At 36.0% G+C, this 16,223-nt stretch overlaps 3 protein-coding genes across 7 annotated transcripts; 1 reads left to right on the plus strand and 2 right to left on the minus strand.

The window, feature by feature from the left end:
- Window positions 1–689: 689 nt before the first annotated feature.
- RPA2 (replicon protein A2) lies at window positions 690–3,625 on the minus strand. Its single transcript, XM_008221699.2, has 10 exons — window positions 3,326–3,625; window positions 2,979–3,089; window positions 2,796–2,893; window positions 2,509–2,550; window positions 2,306–2,383; window positions 1,725–1,803; window positions 1,491–1,592; window positions 1,330–1,409; window positions 1,141–1,209; window positions 690–1,043 (listed from the first exon to the last, which is right to left on the minus strand). The coding sequence occupies exons 1-10, from the start codon at window positions 3,428–3,430 to the stop codon at window positions 959–961; spliced, it is 849 nt and encodes a 282-aa protein (XP_008219921.2). The 5' UTR covers window positions 3,431–3,625; the 3' UTR covers window positions 690–958.
- A 2,742-nt stretch (window positions 3,626–6,367) lies between these two features.
- On the plus strand, window positions 6,368–12,027 carry ACDO1 (Protein kinase superfamily protein). Its single transcript, XM_008221700.3, has 14 exons — window positions 6,368–6,814; window positions 7,097–7,303; window positions 7,855–7,944; window positions 8,062–8,208; window positions 8,343–8,507; window positions 8,679–8,819; window positions 8,906–9,085; window positions 9,338–9,533; window positions 9,798–9,925; window positions 10,201–10,272; window positions 11,090–11,202; window positions 11,294–11,441; window positions 11,560–11,629; window positions 11,741–12,027. Exons 1-14 carry the CDS (start codon window positions 6,485–6,487, stop codon window positions 11,803–11,805), a joined length of 2,052 nt encoding a protein of 683 aa, XP_008219922.2. The 5' UTR covers window positions 6,368–6,484; the 3' UTR covers window positions 11,806–12,027.
- A 526-nt stretch (window positions 12,028–12,553) lies between these two features.
- On the minus strand, window positions 12,554–15,203 carry LOC103320084 (aminopeptidase M1-like). Of its 5 annotated transcripts, XM_089044746.1 has the most exons (10): window positions 15,067–15,203; window positions 14,777–14,922; window positions 14,573–14,659; window positions 14,263–14,449; window positions 14,087–14,178; window positions 13,753–13,903; window positions 13,526–13,630; window positions 13,332–13,448; window positions 13,031–13,117; window positions 12,554–12,928 (listed from the first exon to the last, which is right to left on the minus strand). In XM_089044746.1, the coding sequence occupies exons 6-10, from the start codon at window positions 13,864–13,866 to the stop codon at window positions 12,869–12,871; spliced, it is 483 nt and encodes a 160-aa protein (XP_088900872.1). In that variant the 5' UTR covers window positions 13,867–13,903; window positions 14,087–14,178; window positions 14,263–14,449; window positions 14,573–14,659; window positions 14,777–14,922; window positions 15,067–15,203; the 3' UTR covers window positions 12,554–12,868. The 5 variants fall into 5 exon arrangements, with proteins under 5 accessions (XP_088900872.1, XP_088900873.1, XP_008219923.1 ...); XM_089044747.1 differs by having other exon boundaries at window positions 14,087–14,164; window positions 14,325–14,449; window positions 14,573–14,922; XM_008221701.2 differs by having other exon boundaries at window positions 14,087–14,164; window positions 14,573–14,922.
- Between the last annotated feature and the right edge of the window lie 1,020 nt (window positions 15,204–16,223).

Here is a 16,223-nt window from a genome sequence, read left to right on the forward strand (position 1 = left end):
TCTCCACATCCAATAACGTTCAGGTTAAATTTCTATTGCTTCCCTGAAATAGAAATTTGAAATCAAGAATAAGAATCAAAAGAAGTCACTACTGCATGCATAATTGGATGTGGTGAATTTGAAGCCCAATTGGCTTCTACTCGGCCCAACTCTCAATTACCTTATGTGGGCTAACTTCCAATTACATAGCATGGCCCAGCTCCCAAGTACCCAATGTATTTTAATAGTATAGCCGTTCGGCTATACTATTTTTAAACAAAATTTCAAAAAACCCAGTATAGCCGGCCGGCTATATATTATCTTTAGAAAGTATAGCCGGCCGGCGGTACTATTTATTAAAAGGAAATTAGCACCACGTGTTTTCGAGAGTGCTGTGCGTAAAAACAAGACAAATACAGTTTAGCCGTGCGGTTATACTCTTGGAATATATTATATTCAACGGTATAGCCGTGCGGCTATACTATTTGTTAAAGAAAATTTTATAAAAATCCCTGCAAGAGTGGGTATGAATCAATTTCTTCTTTTTCCTTAGACTAACTTACCTTACTACCAAGCATATGAATGATCATAAAGTTCAGCCACTTTATAGTATTTCAATATATATTATTTTTATTCAATAATATGTAAAATTGTGTGTGTAATGCATGAATTGTATATGTATTGTTGACAATTGTGTAAAAACACGTGTATTAAACATGAAAAATCTGCACGTACATATATTGTACGTTTTGACTATTTTAGTATTTGATACTGAATGTTCAATCCATAATATTTTTCGGCTGGAAGAGTAGCGCTTTTGATTAAACAAAACAACAAATGTAATTGTTTGAACTTTGGTACTAAACCCATCCGAATGGACATAAAAAGATATTAAAAGAGAAATATACATAACAGCACTCATATAAGTTACTTTCCTTTCCAACCGTAGCAGCACAAAGTCAAAATTCGTGACGAATACTTAGCCATATGCTGCTGACTTGTAGTGAAACTCATCAATCGTGGAATATATTAAGCCTTCCTCTTCAAGAGATCTGATTGCTTCCCTGAAATAGAAATGTGAAATCAAGAATAAGAATCAAAAGAAGTCACTCCTGCATGCATAATTGGATGTGGAGAGAGAGAGAGAGAGAGAGAGAATACAATATCTTTTCCACAGGGACTTTCAGGTGCTGGGAAAGTTCATCTCTGTGTATCCCCTTTTCTTTTCCACTGCAAAAGAAAACCAGTCCCAATAGTTCAATATAGGCAGCCGCAGCCAACATATCTTCCACAAAACAAGGCAATACTAACAAAAACCAAAACAGGGGAAATAAGTTCATGATAACTCACATGCTTGAAGGCTGCTGCAGATAGTCGAGGACCAACTGATCACAGCCCTTTATCCCATCAACGCTAACTTGCCCAGAGAACTGCAAAATTCAACATTAATTGCATGCTAAACAAGAACAGGACAGCTTGAAATGTAAATTTTTCAAAGTTAGATAGCTTACTTGGTTTGATGGGGCTGTATGGTATCCACTTGACCCACTCCGCACAGGAGTGCTAAGAGATGAGTCCACAGACTGAGGTTGAGTTGCAGAATTTCCTTGCAGCTTTAATGAATGTAAATACACCATGAACAAATATAAAAGACATAAGATATGCATTCTATCCAAATTTACCTCCAAGTGAATGAAGGTGTAAAACAAGGTAATTGTTTCATCGATTCAAGTTATTACTGATACCTGTAACTTTGATGTCTGTAAGTGGGTATGTATGCATTCAATGAAGTGAAAGGTAACTTCATCAAAGTTTTTCACAGGCCTGCAACACAACCCAAAATTCTGTAAATAATAATTCTTTAGAGCTACATCACAGTAACAGCAAAACATTAAAAGAACAAAGATCCAAAATTAAAGTAAAACTCAACAATATTTTACAAGAGTTGTCTGAAATCTAACTTCTTTAACAATGCAATATTGTACGATTGAAAACATTCTCCCAATCAACTATTCCCGATAGTAAGACATCTATATTAAGATTTACACAAACTTCAATGTGTTGTTTCAACCATATTGAAAAGTTCAAGTGTTTGTGTGTGCATGCACTGCATACCTTTGTGTTGATTATGAGTGAATACAACGTGGCACCTGTTTTAGTTGCATCATCCCACCTCAATTGACATATTGGAATTAGTTATATGATGCATTGGTAAAGCTAAGTGGCTAGGTACAATGAGAACTGTGAATCACATGGCATTAAAACAACTGAAAATCTCAAGACATCTAAATTGCTCAAACTAAAAGGAAAATATTTTATACCATACCTCACGGAGAAGGCAACTATTTGTCGAACACCTTGAAAGACTTTCAAGTGTCCATTAACACGAACATACATTCCATCTCTGTATCAATTGGAAAATAATACATAAGAACCTCATAAACAGTTGGTTGCTCTTTATATCTGATGTAAATAATAAGGCTTAAAATTTCAATACAAAACTCACTGATGATGGAGAGTGCAACTTACTCTATTTCCTGCATTTCTCTTGAGTCAAAATTCTCGTTCACCCTATTAAGAGAACAAAAAATAGAGTAACTCATTATCAGAAAGCAGGGTGGACTCAGAACTTAAATCGTTACTGATCAATGTATCTATCTTGTGCAAGAAAGTAGTAGGTATAATTGAAACGCATTTTTAGCTTCTGTTGTTATAAATTGTGCATTACATGAAACAATATAATCTAAACAAATTATTCAAACTGTTAAAAATGTGATGATATAAACTGTATCTAACTAAAAAAATGCAAACATTACCATCTTCGGCATTTGATTCGCCCTGTTCCATCGTCAATAGTGAAACCAACATCAGTGTTCCTTTCAGATTTATCAAATACCATGCCAACCACCGATACCTAAACCAACCACATATAATTTTAATTAAAACTTTTTGAGAAAAGAAAACTTAAGTATGTTGATTTTTCGAAAAACAATTAGTACATTAGCAACATCTGCCCCGCTGATTACAAAATTTGACTTTTCATCACCAGATTGATGGGATTCGCTTATCTGCTTCACTGTCACAGGAACCAACCCGTGAGTCTCGCGACTCTGCAACAACAAACAAAGCAACAATTCCTCAACGAGTAATAAAATAAAAATAAGATCCAAATAAAACCCCTTGTTTGGTTGCCAGTAAATTGAAGGGCAAGCAACCAAACACTGACTCAGATCGAAACCCTAAGTCGTCATTTAACTATCACAAATACAGACGCAATATACTTTTCATTTTGCAGTTATTCGAGAGGCTAAGGGAGGCATATGAGAGAGTGGAGGAGATGCGTTACCTTGGCCGGAGATGGAGTGGAATCACCGAACTGAGTAGACTGAGAAGCCATGAAGCCGCCGCCGGAGAAGGCGGAGGTGGAGTCGAATTGGCTGCTTGAGAACATCGCAGAAACCGTGGGAGAGAGAAATTTATCTGAGAAAGGAAAGAGAGGGAAAATGGGGCATGAGATGATTTGATGCTATTTATAATTGGGATTTGGGAATGATATGATCTTCCCGCCAATCTTGTTTCGACTTTTAATTTTCCCGCTAAATCTTCATCTTGCTCATTTCCCTATTTTTTGACCCGACTCTTCTGGGTAAAATCGAATTTATCATTTTCTTTTCTTTTTAAATTAATCGGAAATTCGAATTGTTTTTTAAACAAAATCTTATTTCTTTGTATTTTTCCCAAAGTTATGATAGGATGGAGTTTTCTCACAAAAACAAGTGTCATAGCAGTACGAACACGAGAGGTTAAACATAATCAGAAAAGGGATGCAAACCGAATTGTTTATCTTGAAAAAGGGATAATGTCATTGGTTATATATGTCACTCACGTTGAGCTCACAACTCTTTTAATCACAAATCTTCTCATCTTTTTATGTATATGTTTAATTAATTTAAGAGAGATTCACTATTATACCTAATATAGGATCCCAAATTATAAATAAATAAATAACTATATGAAATTGACTTTAGAAACATACCCAAAACCTATTTACAATATAATAAAAAGACTTTTAACTTCTTTTAAATTACAAAATTGTCATTGATTTATTAAAACAAACTCAACCTCATAAAAAAGCCCAAAACACTCAATAAAGCATAAAAGTAATTTAATAATCAAAATTAAATTTAATAGGTCTAGTAGTCATTTTTTGGGTTTTTTTTGTATGTTTATAAAAATTAAATAGTATATGATTTATTTATAGTTTTAGTGCTAAAAATGAGTATATGACTATTAATTTAATCCACAATACTTTTGAACAATCATCGTGTTTTTCTAAATTGAAAAAATCATCATAGTTAATGGGGGCATATTACTCATAAAAAAATGTAGCTAATGTTTGTCTTGATCTCTCATGAGAAAATAAATGAAACACCAGTTAGATGGAGGGTTTCATTTTCTCATTTGGCGTGAAACTTTTTCGCAAAGATAAAATTGCCAAACTGAAAAACAAAAGTATATGATTTACCAATTCCATCTCATATATCGACTATACCGGATGACATGGAGCTTGAACTTGACTTGTGTTTTTTGTGTGATTGAACACATTCATGCATTTGTTAAGTTACCACTTTTATTATTCTTTGTTGTCATGTATATATGCTATACTATTTTATCATGCACATTACGTGGATGCCCCTCTAATTGTTGAGAGAATGATCATGGTACTTATAGGAAAGAGTCCCTTTCATCTCCTGTAAAGATCAGAGGTGCAAGCTGATGATAGTTGATATTCATAAATTTCGGTGTGATTTGGGGCCTTGTTTCATCAAAGCTAACATACTCATCTTTTTGCTTCTTTATTCATTTCTCCACGTGTGACTGTTTATTATTATTTTTTTACAAATCAATTCATGACCGTTACGTATGTTGCCGGTTACCCCCATTTTAGGAGAACATTTTATAAACGGATCGTTATATAAAATCGATTTTAGCATCACATTTTTTTTAAAAAGTCTCATTTATCTCCTTGACAACTCTTTTCAATTTACTCTCTCCTAGTGCCAACTAATTTTCAAATAAAAATATATGTTGAAGAGAGCCGTCAAGGAGATAAATGAGATCAAATAAAAAAAAATGATGCTAAAATAAATTTTATATAACGGCTATTTTATAAAATGTTCTCCTAATATAAGGTTAAGTGGCACCAAACGTAACAGTCATTAATTGATTTCCAACAACACTAATAAACATACCGACACGTGTAGAAATGAATAAAGAAAAGAAAAGTTGAGGATGTTGATTTGACAATAATCTCCTTCTGCTTTTAGGTACTATTTAAAGATTGTGCTTTCCAATGGAATCAGCTAGAAACCCTCATAGTTCTTGCCAAAGAAAACGTGGTCAAGATGAGCAGCAATCCTGCATTCCAAGCAAAAGACATGTCTGTGTCTGATCATGCCCTGCTTGCCAATTTGTTTGTTCTTATGCTGGAGAGTTTAAGATTGTTATATCAAAGCTTCACATTCAATTCATGAGGCTTTTCTTATTCTCTGAAAAGGAGAAACATAATCTTTAGGATGTTGTGGAATTAGCATGAGCTCATTTGGTGTTCGGACAAGTAGAATTTCCAACCGGTGTGCAAGATCCGATGCTTTCGTATAGCGAGTGGTATGTATATGTTCTTGAAGTATACATTTTAGGTTTTATACCGTCCCCTTGAAATGCTTTTGTTGAACTTTGTTTATTTGAATTTTCTTTGATTGGTATGTCTTTGGTTTGGACGTCGGTCTAATATTTCTATAAACTTCCAAAATATTAAATAAACAGAAATATTGGACCGAGATTCATATAAGATACATAACAATCAAAATAAACTCAAATAAACAAAGTCTACATTTTAAGGAATGATGTATACATACACATCAAACAAAACCCAAGTCAGTAAACAATAGTTCATAAATAAAGCAGAAGGAGCCAACCCATGTGCAACTCCATCATCAGTAAACATGACCAAAATATTTTCCAATGACCTAATGTGTCCTATATGACTCCATATATGGACCCGATTTGAGCACCTAATGTCTCCGATATGACTCCATATAAAGACCAGATCTTTGAATGGCCAAAGTGAGCTGTAGCAAGCAATTTATTATTACCCACAATCAGGTATTAAAATCTTATCGTAATTACTGAAAAATATAACATAGATATTTATAATTAAAAGAAATTATCCTAAAGACAAGATTTGCGTTGCAGCCTATCACTTTCACAATTCCCACTTTTCCTTACGTTTTGAACTAATAATCCGAACTACTTCCCAAAACGTTTATGTGGCCGGCCATGGCTCACACAAATATATAATATAATATCCGTTTTTTCCAACTAATTTTTGGAGTCGTTGCTCACTTGCTCACTTCCTCTTTGCCCCTTTTCCTTAACCACCAAAAATCGTCCCCTTCTCCCACCACCTTCTCTCTCTCTCACTTCCACTGAGAAAGCAGAAGCCATGGACTTCCTGTGTGTAAATTGCACAAGCACAGCTCCATCTCCTACCAAGCACCTAAGCTCGAGAGCTCACGCTGTTCCAAGCCACAGATTAAATGCGCCGTTGCAAGCTCTGACGTCGTTTAAGTACAGGCTTCGAATACGGAGAGGCAAGAGACCGTTGCAACTCCGAGTTTCGAACGTTGCGTCGTCCGCAATCGAAAAGCGGAGGAGCTTGGGGAGCGGCGGTGAGAGCAGGTTGGAGCCATCGAACAAGCCTAGCGCGGCCATGGAGCAGCTCGACTTCGAACGCGGCGTTTGCGTGCCGTTCCGCAAGTACACACCCGAAAATGTACGAAATTCAACTATAGTTCATTGAATTTATATTATATTATATTCATTTCTTTTAATTTTTGGTGTGAAGTTGTATGTTAATTAATGTTGTTGATAATGAAAGTTGAATATGACGGGACGCAAATGATTCAGTCCTGGTTGGAAATTGTAATTGATTTAGTTTGTCATGTTTCTAATTGCATTTGTGTTTAATTTTGGGCGAATTTGATGATCATCTAGCTTCTTTTGAAATATGGATGATGAGAAGGTATTTGGATTTGATGCTGCTGTATATAATTAGGTGAGGAATAAGGTGCTGGAATCCAGAGGGGCAATTTTGTCTCTAATTTCGCGAGGTGTGGAGATTGTGTGGAGTTTGGGATTGTACTGGTCTGCCTTGACATATGACTGCTTCGTCGGAAGGGATGAAGAAGTTGTTCCATTTCGTGCTCGGCAGCTTAGAAACCTCCTGTGTGATTTGGGGCCTTCTTTCATCAAAGCCGGCCAGGTTTGCACCTCACTCATATCAGTCATATCCTATTTTCCCAGTTGAAATATGTCAGTATACTTCCACTGCATTAGCTGAAAATAGCAACAACAAAAAAAAATTTGATGCATTAGCTGTAAGTTTTTCCAATCAGGTTTTAATATTTAAGATCAAGAATGCAATGAAGAAGAAAATATGTAAAGATCTAAAAGGTTAGATTAGATGTAATAGGAGGCACCCTTCATTGTGGTCGATCCGATGCATTTGGGATAAATATTTTTTTGAGATTATAATAAGAGTTTTGACTGTTTTATTTTTTAATTGTAAGATTTTTCTTAAATAACTTCAATGCTTTTTATGGTCTATTCACATAGCTTTCTGAAATTCAGATCGATATAAGAAAAATTAGAATGAAATTGTCACCATGTTACTTCAGTTGTAGTATGAAGTATCAAAGTGGAAAATTTCTCTCCACATGCAGATTTGAAATCTAGTTGTACTCAGCCATTGAATTTTAGGTTCATATATTTGCTCAAATATACATATGCCTGATTTCACCCATGTATTGAAAGGTTCTTGCAAACAGACCTGATATTATCAGAGAAGATTATATGAATGAACTGTGCATTCTTCAAGATGACGTTCCTTCCTTCCCCAATCAGGTAAAAACTCATTTTACCAACAAAAAAAAAATCTTGTTGCTTGTATCTGGGATGAGACAATTTTGTTCTGTGGAGTTTAGATAACTTAAAATAGAATTTGGCATGACATTGGTTCAGGTTGCCTTCAATATAATAGAAGAGGAATTGGGTCGACCCCTAGAAGCTGTTTTCAGTAAAATTTCGTCTCAGACGATAGCAGCTGCCAGTTTAGGTCAAGTTTACCGAGCTACGTTACGTGATTCTGGAGAGGAAGTTGCTATTAAGGTTTACATAAGGGCCTTTTCTTAGGTCATTAACAGCTCCACAATTGTTATGTTGCAAAAATGATGAAAAGGTTACTGTGGCAAAAATCCTGAAAACAATCTAAATTATTATTATTATTTTTTTAATACTTACAGGTCCAAAGGCCGGAGATAGAACCTATAATTTACCGGGATCTCTTTCTATTCCGTACTCTTGCTTCATTCTTGAATGGCATCAGTCTACAGAAACTGGGGTGCAATGCTGAGCTGATTGTTGATGAATTTGGTGAGAAGCTTTTGGAGGAGCTTGATTACACTTTGGTACATTTCAGACCTGCGCTATAGCACAAAAAATGAACCTTGATGGCATTATATTTATTCCTACAGCCTTATTATCATCATGACTTGAATTGCAGTTTGAACAACCACTATGATTGCATTTTTATTTTGACCTTTCTAATTACTAGTGAAACTCTGTTTCCTGTAATACAGGAAGCCCGCAACATTGAAGATTTTATTGTGAACTTCAAAGGTGATCCTACAGTTAAAATTCCTCTGGTTTACAAGCAACTTTGTGGTCCACGTGTTCTAGTGATGGAGTGGATTGATGGTATTCGGTGCACTAACCCACAGGTATGATTGTCAAGATAAAACAGTGCTATTTTAAAGAAACATGAGAAGATATATCTTTATCAATAATATCCCTCCATGTATTTCAGGCTGTTAAAGATGCTGGTATTGACGTAAATGGGTTCTTAACGGTTGGAGTCAGTGCTGCATTGCGGCAATTGCTAGAATTTGGGTTGTTCCATGGAGATCCACATCCTGGAAATATTTTTGCCATGCAAGATGGACGTATTGCATACGTGGACTTCGGGAACGTAGCTGTTCTTAGTCAGGTGAAATATGGACTTCAATGGTATTTAATAGGAAAACTCGATATCTTTAATGTAGTCTTCTTACAGATGTGAGGGTTTAACATAGTACGTAGTAACCATCCATACCAGTAGGACAGCCCAGCCACCAAAACTAGTACATTTCAATGGTCTATATGAAAAATAAGAATGCATTTGTATCTGTTAGTTTTCTATTATGCTTTAGTTTTTCTTAATTTGCGTTGCCTACATATTGATCTGTCATTTATTTTTCAGCAAAATAAACAAATTTTGATCGATGCTGTTGTCCATGCTGTAAACGAGGACTATGTTGAGATGGCAAATGATTTCACTCGACTTGGCTTCTTGGCTCCTGGGACTGATGTGTCTCCTATTGTTCCAGCTTTAGAATCGATATGGCAGAACTCTGTTGGAAAAGGACTGTCTGACTTTAATTTTCGAAGCGTTACCGGTAATTTCATGTCCTATAATTTTGATTCTTATTCCAGTTTTTCTTTTTTCTGTGTAAGTCTGGGCTTGTGTGAGCGTGTGTAGATATGATATGTATATAATCCTTCGTCTTAATTATACCCTATTTAGGTATGATTTAGTTGCCTGCAAGGTTTTCTGATGCTGTGAGAGAAAGAGATAATTGTCTTCTGTTAGCTCCTTTTGTTTTTATCTTTTCTTATGTAGTTTGTAATATGCAATATGATTTCTTCTGGCTTTGATGCAGGGAAGTTTAACCAATTAGTCTACAACTATCCCATCCGTATCCCAGAAAGGTTTTCGCTTGTTATCCGTTCTTTATTGACTCAAGAGGGCATCTGTTTTACTTTGCAGCCAGACTTCAAATTTCTTGAGGTAAGGGTAGATCTTTTTATTTTTCTCATACGCCTTTTCTAATGGGTGAAATTAGGCATGTAGAAATTTTCTCTAATAGACCATTTAACCCAATGTTAACTTTCTTTTAAATTACTTTTAGTTATGTATACTAAATGCTGCAATGGAGTGCCTGTCATGTTTTGCAATTAGAAACCTCATTTCTCGTATACAAATTTTGTTATTGTGGTGATAGCCATTTGTTGTATGACAAGCTTTCTTTCCCATACTGTTCTTAACATTATTCAATCAAATAGGTTGCCTATCCATATGTGGCAAAGCGCCTCCTAACGGATCCAAACCCAGCTCTACGTGAACGCCTCATACAGGTGAGTTCAAAGCTATTTTGTATTTAATGTCCTTAGATGGCTGTTAGTTGAATTTTGAATCAAACCTACATATGTTCAAGAACCTTTCATTCTCATTAACTTGCTCTGCTGTTCAAAAAAGAAAAGAAGAGGACTTGCTCTGAACTAAATGAGCAGTGTTATCCATGGGAACAACTATGTTTTATTTTGAGGATTTTTCTGATTAGCTATGAAAAAGCTTTTGTTGACACTCAGTAAACATCAAAACCAATTATCTATAAACAATATCGTCAGAGCCTTCTTTCCTTCAAGCCCAACCTTGTTTTTCCTTTAGATGATGCTAGAATAAATGTATAGGATTCCTCCATGAACCTAGGAGTGCCGTTAGACAGTCAGCACCAAATCATTGGGCATCTTTTCCTTTCCTATATTGTATCAGGACAAGGGAATAGTCTGTAATGGGTACGGGATGAATTAAACTTTGAATTTCTCCTTTTTGGCTTCTTCCTTTTTCTCTGGCCTTATTAGTTTCTCTTTATTTTCCCTAACTTGTTCAGTAATGGGTACGAGATGAATTAAACTTTGAATTTCTCCTTTTTGCCTTCTTCCTTTTTCTCTGGCCTTATCAGTTTCTATTTATTTTCCCTAACTTGTTCAAACCACAACTCCTCAATTTTCCCCTGGTTTCGAAGTATGATTTCTTTGGTCAAGCTTATGCATTTCTTCTTCTTCTTATTACTATATTGTTATTTCAATTAGCCATGTCCAAGAATCATCAACCATATAGATTTGGTTCTGAAATTGCAATCCTTTGATAATAATCTGCTTCTGGTTTTAGGTACTATTTAAAGATGGCGTTTTCCAATGGAAGCGGCTAGAAAACCTCATAGTTCTTGCCAAAGAAAACGTGACCAAATTGAGCAGCAACCCTGCATTCCAAGCAAAAGACACGTCTGTATCTGATCATGCCCTGCTTGCCAATTTGTTTGTTCTTCTTCTTCGGAGTTTAAGATGGTTATATTTTCTTGGCTATGTTGTGCAGGCAAGGGTCAAGAGACTTGCAAGTCAGTAGGAAACTGGACCTCACTGACACTATCAAAGATGGAGCTCGCCTTTTCATTTTCGACGAAGGAATTCGTAGAAAGCTCATTCTTGCTTTGACAGAAGATTCAAAGCTTCACATTCAAGAGGTATGAGAACCTCTCTTTTTTCTTATTTTCTGAAGAAACAAAGAAGAAAGAAAATGAAAAACATAATCTTTAGGACTAAATTTTGACAAGCTGCTTGTTGATATGCCATTCTCTATAGCTTGTGGATGTGTATAGACTGGTTGAGGATCAGATAGATGTACCGTCAGTTGCTGTGGAAGTAGCGCGAGGTAAAAACTTCATTTAACCCTTTTAAACTCAAATGTTAGGTTACGATCAAAATTATTTGTATTACATTTGTTGACCACATTCAGCTTTCTTTTTTGTGTCGGGACGTGCAGATTTTCCAACCGTTGTGCGAGATCTGATGCTTTCATGGAGTGAGTCTGTGTTAGCTGATAGGTAGACCAAAGTTTTTTGGAGTTAGCTGCAAAACGTGACAAAGTTTTACTACATAACGAGTATATTATACGACACGAATCTTACACCGTTTTATTGGACGACAGCCTGTTGTGTCAAGTTGTAAATTGCCTTGCAAATGTTGTATATGAAAAACGTGCACTGCTGCATCTGTATAGAAACATTATTTGGTATAGATATCTGCAAACCAATTGCAGTTTTTGGGGCAGATCACGAAATTCTCCTTTTGATTCAGATTTTATGAACGGTTTAAAGTTAATTTTATGAGGGAAGTTAGATAATTGATCGAATAGTGAAAATTTATCTAACTAAATTGATTTTCTTTTTTCTTTTTTTTTTCTTCAAATTCACTCAAATATATAAAACAATAGCTCAGATATTGCTAAATTAAAAAACAAAAACAGAGCTAATATAATTAAGCTAATCTAACTTTGAAACTCTCTTTGTTCTGTAAAATTAGAAAAAGAACCTTCAAGATTACAGTCGGCACACGTGCACTGCTCATAATATTCTTAAATCGTGGCCAGAAGAATCGTCATATGAACAGAATATATCTTTTTATAAGTTGTCCAAGTACCAATGAATAAATACTAGAATATTATACGGAAAAAGAAATAAATATTAAGTATAGCCGCGCGGCTATACGTTTAAAATATTCGAATACAGTTAAAACGTATAGGCGTCTAGCTATTAAAAGATTAAAGCCGCGCGGCTATACTATTAAAATATCCGTATACATTTAAACAGTATAGCTGTGCGGTTAGACTTCTTAAATATTCGTATAAATTTAACGGGTATAGCCGCGCGGCTATACGGTTTATTTGTACAAATTTGAAGAGTGTTATCCTATTTCATTAACTGTATAACTTATGGCATACACAAATAAGACCACAGCCATTGTGGATAGATTTAAGGGACAAGATCAGCCCAGCATCAAATTTATGCTAAAAGACTATGATTAAGCTCTTCTGACAACAAAAAAAGACTTTAATTAAGCTCCGCATGATTGTGCCAAGGAACTAGATATTGTGCTAGCTCAGTATTTCACATCACAATCCAACAACCTCCTCAAGATCTCTATCCTCTAAAAATCCTGCATGCCCAGAAGCCTTGATTTTTTGGAAATTTCCATGACATAAATGTAAAAATTTCAGAAATAAGATAGTTGCTTCAATCTTCAAAGATACTTGCTAACAAACCAAAGTACCAACCTGGAAGCATTCAGCATCAATATAGTTCTGTAGCATCCGGATAACAGAACCTCCCTCATCAACCTCAGTAGCATGATTGATCTCCACCTGGCCAAAACGAAGAAAGATTAAAACATAATATACCCGAAACACATATATACTAATACTCTTCAATAAATTATGCCCTGCAAAGTACAGTGGTGAACATTACTATTTAAAGCCTGTCATGCAGGTGATCTAGGTTTGATGCCGCCAAAGAGCAAAATTTTGGACAACAGAATTAAAATAAAACCATGGAAAGACTTAGTCCAAGTAGTAATACCTCAATGGGGTGAGATCCTTCAAGCCCATCGAGCTTAAGACCCCCAGTAATTTCATCAAGAAACTTAGTCCACATTTTCCACTCTGGGAACATGCTATCAGTAGCTAAATAGCTCACCTAATGGCGTTAAAATACTCACTTTAAGTCCAAAAGCATATACAATAACAATTACAACAAGTGAAATGAAGTGATACCCATGTTGCAAATCCCTCGTTCAGCCATAAATGTGTCCACCATTCCATCGTTTCAAGATTGCCAAACCACTGGTGTGCCAATTCACGTGCCATGGCAGTTGCAACCTTTCACAAATTCCAAATGAAACTATGAAACATTTCTTTAGGGTTCACAAACAACAGCTACATATCATATGAACCAAGCTAAATTCTGAAAGCTAGAGTGACATTTAGGATGTGTATATTACCCATTGCTTGTTTGCAGCTGCAGAATTCTGTTCATCAAAGAGCAAAGCTGTTTCTTGGTATGTATCTAAACCATAATTCTCCATGGCGCCAGGAAAATCAGGGATTGCAACCATATCCAATTTGGGCAAAGAGTATGGCACAGCAAAGTAACTGTCAAACATTTCGTCAATGATTCAATTTTGAATGTCAAATATAATGATGCAGAATTAGCAGGGAAGGGAAAAAAAAACTAGAGAAACTACTACTTATAATCCACAACATGCATCAAGTGTAACTTCAAATTTGAATATGAATGATTTGTAATTTTTGTAGTATTGTGATCCAAAAACATACTCTCTGTAAAATTCAAGTCTTGACAGCAACGTTCAAAGCAAACTTCCCTGGGTTCGCCTTACCAACTTGAGAATAGACCTGCACTTTGACCCCTATGACAAGATGAAAAGTGGCACCACCAAGAAAAGGTTGTACAAACATACACACAAAACAAGGGACATTGTGTATGAGTTTACCATCAGATGTATCTTCAACATAATCAAACAACCCAACAACAACGGCCACCAAATATGTAGACCTGATTGGTGATGCTTGAAATGAAACTGTCTTCAGATGTCCATGCACTTTTTCTTCTACAACCGGCATGTTGGAGAGAGCTACTAATTCAGATGGAACATCATCCAATCTAATCTTGAATGTAGCCTGTCAATCAAAGTTCCGATAATAATGAACGGGGTCAATTAAATCTCTTTCTTTCCTAGTAGACTCAAAGATGAAATTACAACTATGTTAAGTCTCCAGAATCACTTTAAACAAAATCACTACCTTCCAAGCAGGTTCATCCCAGCATGGAAAGCACCGCCTGGCATCAACCGGTTCAAACTGTGTAACGGCCATATTTTTCTTCTCACCCTTATGCTCATATGTACAGCACAGAATGAATCAAAGTTTAAACATATCTATACCATTGAAATGTAATAATATTATTGACTGTAACAATTTAACAAACCCAGAATTCAAAGAACACACCTTCTATAGAATCCCTTCATCTGGTAATTCAAAATTCCTTCAAACCCAATACCCAAAACTCCTGGTCCAATGGGAAGTGCCTCTCCAAACTCCAAAACCAAAATCCCATCTTCTTCAAATGTCTCAACTTTCCAAGGCTTGAAAACCTGCTGCAAAAAATCAGATAAACTTAGAAGAAGCACTTCCAAATGAAGTTTATTACTTTTTCTTTTTCTTAAGTACAAATGAAGTCCAAAGCAACCAAGCGAGCAAATGCATCATGCATGGCAGCAGGGATCAGTCAGTGGTACCTTGTGTTGAGAGTGATTGTCCGGCCTTCTTGTGCAGCAATAACAATGACATCATCTCTTGCATGCTAATCTTCCAATTCAAAAAACAGCTGACTTGTAACCCTATCTGAAGCCAAACCCTGACGAATAGCAGAAAGACTGTCAATTTCATCCAAGAATATGATTGCTGGGGCATTAGTCGTTGCCTTTGCAAACAGGGATTCCACAGCCTTCTCAGATTCACCAACCCATTTGCTCAAAAGTTCTGGACCCTCCACAGCAAGGAAAGTCAGCCGTGCTTCAGAAGCTACAGCACGAGCCATGAGGGTTTTGCCGCATCCAGGAGGACCAAACATCAGAATCCTTGTTGGGGGCCTAATACCTAACCGCTTGAATGCATCCTGGTGTTTTTTAGGCCATATTACAGATTCCGTTCACATTTTCCCAATTAACCTTCGGAATACAAGTTTTACCTTCACATCTTTATTAATCCTCCTATATCTTCCCAAGTCACTTTGGGATTTCCACCGGAACACTTCTTGTTATAATTGCTTTAACCTCAGACATTGCATGCTCCAAGTCTTCTGTTGCTAAGCTTAACACACCAGCATCTTTATTTGCATATGAGTTCCTTTTATTTGCACGCGCAGCAGCCTCACGAACTAAAGCTTCAAGGTCAGGCCCAACAAATCCATTGCAAGATGCAGCTAAGGCTTGTAGGTCAACGTTGAAATCAAAGGAAGCTGTCTCGTTTTGAGCTTGAGAAATTGAAAGCGTTCTTCTTCAGTAGGTACAGTAACTTCAATTTTAACTCCATAAAGCAAATCTAGTTTCGGAACAATTGCTTCGCCCCTGTTTAGTGGATGCAACAAAAACAACTCCTGGTTCAGATGGAGAGCATGAGGCATCAGCGAACAGAGTATCGCCGGGCGGCTATACCCATATTCAAATAAAGTAAACGAGTATAAGTGCACGGCTATACTCTTTAAATATATTTTCAGCCGAGCGGCTATACTGTAAAAATATTCAAATACCTTAAAATATTATAGCCGCTCGGCTATATTCTTATTTTTAAATATTCGCATATATTCAAAGAGTATAGCCGTTCGGCTCTACTATTAAAAGATTAAAATATATAAAATTTATTTTACGTTAAATTATGATTTGGCTAGTGGAAG

Source organism: Prunus mume, linkage group LG2 (genome assembly GCF_029339155.1).
Source record: "Prunus mume cultivar Tortuosa linkage group LG2, ASM2933915v1, whole genome shotgun sequence".
Classification (NCBI taxonomy): domain Eukaryota; kingdom Viridiplantae; phylum Streptophyta; class Magnoliopsida; order Rosales; family Rosaceae; genus Prunus; species Prunus mume.

What these genes read in the sequence shown, in the direction of transcription:
- RPA2 (XM_008221699.2), bottom strand. Translation starts at nt 3,430, where the DNA reads ATGTTCTCAAGCAGCCAATTCGACTCCACCTCCGCCTTCTCCGGCGGC. An exon ending in ATAGTTGCCTTCTCCGTGAG is followed by an intron (nt 1,804 to 2,305) that starts GTATGGTATAAA and finishes GTTGTGTTGCAG; the next exon opens with GCCTGTGAAAAACTTTGATG. An exon ending in ATACAGCCCCATCAAACCAA is followed by an intron (nt 1,410 to 1,490) that starts GTAAGCTATCTA and finishes TGAATTTTGCAG; the next exon opens with TTCTCTGGGCAAGTTAGCGT.
- LOC103320084 (XM_089044746.1), bottom strand. Translation starts at nt 13,866, where the DNA reads ATGGTTGCAATCCCTGATTTTCCTGGCGCCATGGAGAATTATGGTTTA. An exon ending in AAGGATCTCACCCCATTGAG is followed by an intron (nt 13,118 to 13,331) that starts GTATTACTACTT and finishes CGTTTTGGCCAG; the next exon opens with GTGGAGATCAATCATGCTAC. An exon ending in TTGATGCTGAATGCTTCCAG is followed by an intron (nt 12,929 to 13,030) that starts GTTGGTACTTTG and finishes CAAAAAATCAAG; the next exon opens with GCTTCTGGGCATGCAGGATT.
- ACDO1 (XM_008221700.3), top strand. Translation starts at nt 6,485, where the DNA reads ATGGACTTCCTGTGTGTAAATTGCACAAGCACAGCTCCATCTCCTACC. An exon ending in GAGAGGAAGTTGCTATTAAG is followed by an intron (nt 8,209 to 8,342) that starts GTTTACATAAGG and finishes TAATACTTACAG; the next exon opens with GTCCAAAGGCCGGAGATAGA. An exon ending in CAAAGCTTCACATTCAAGAG is followed by an intron (nt 11,442 to 11,559) that starts GTATGAGAACCT and finishes CATTCTCTATAG; the next exon opens with CTTGTGGATGTGTATAGACT.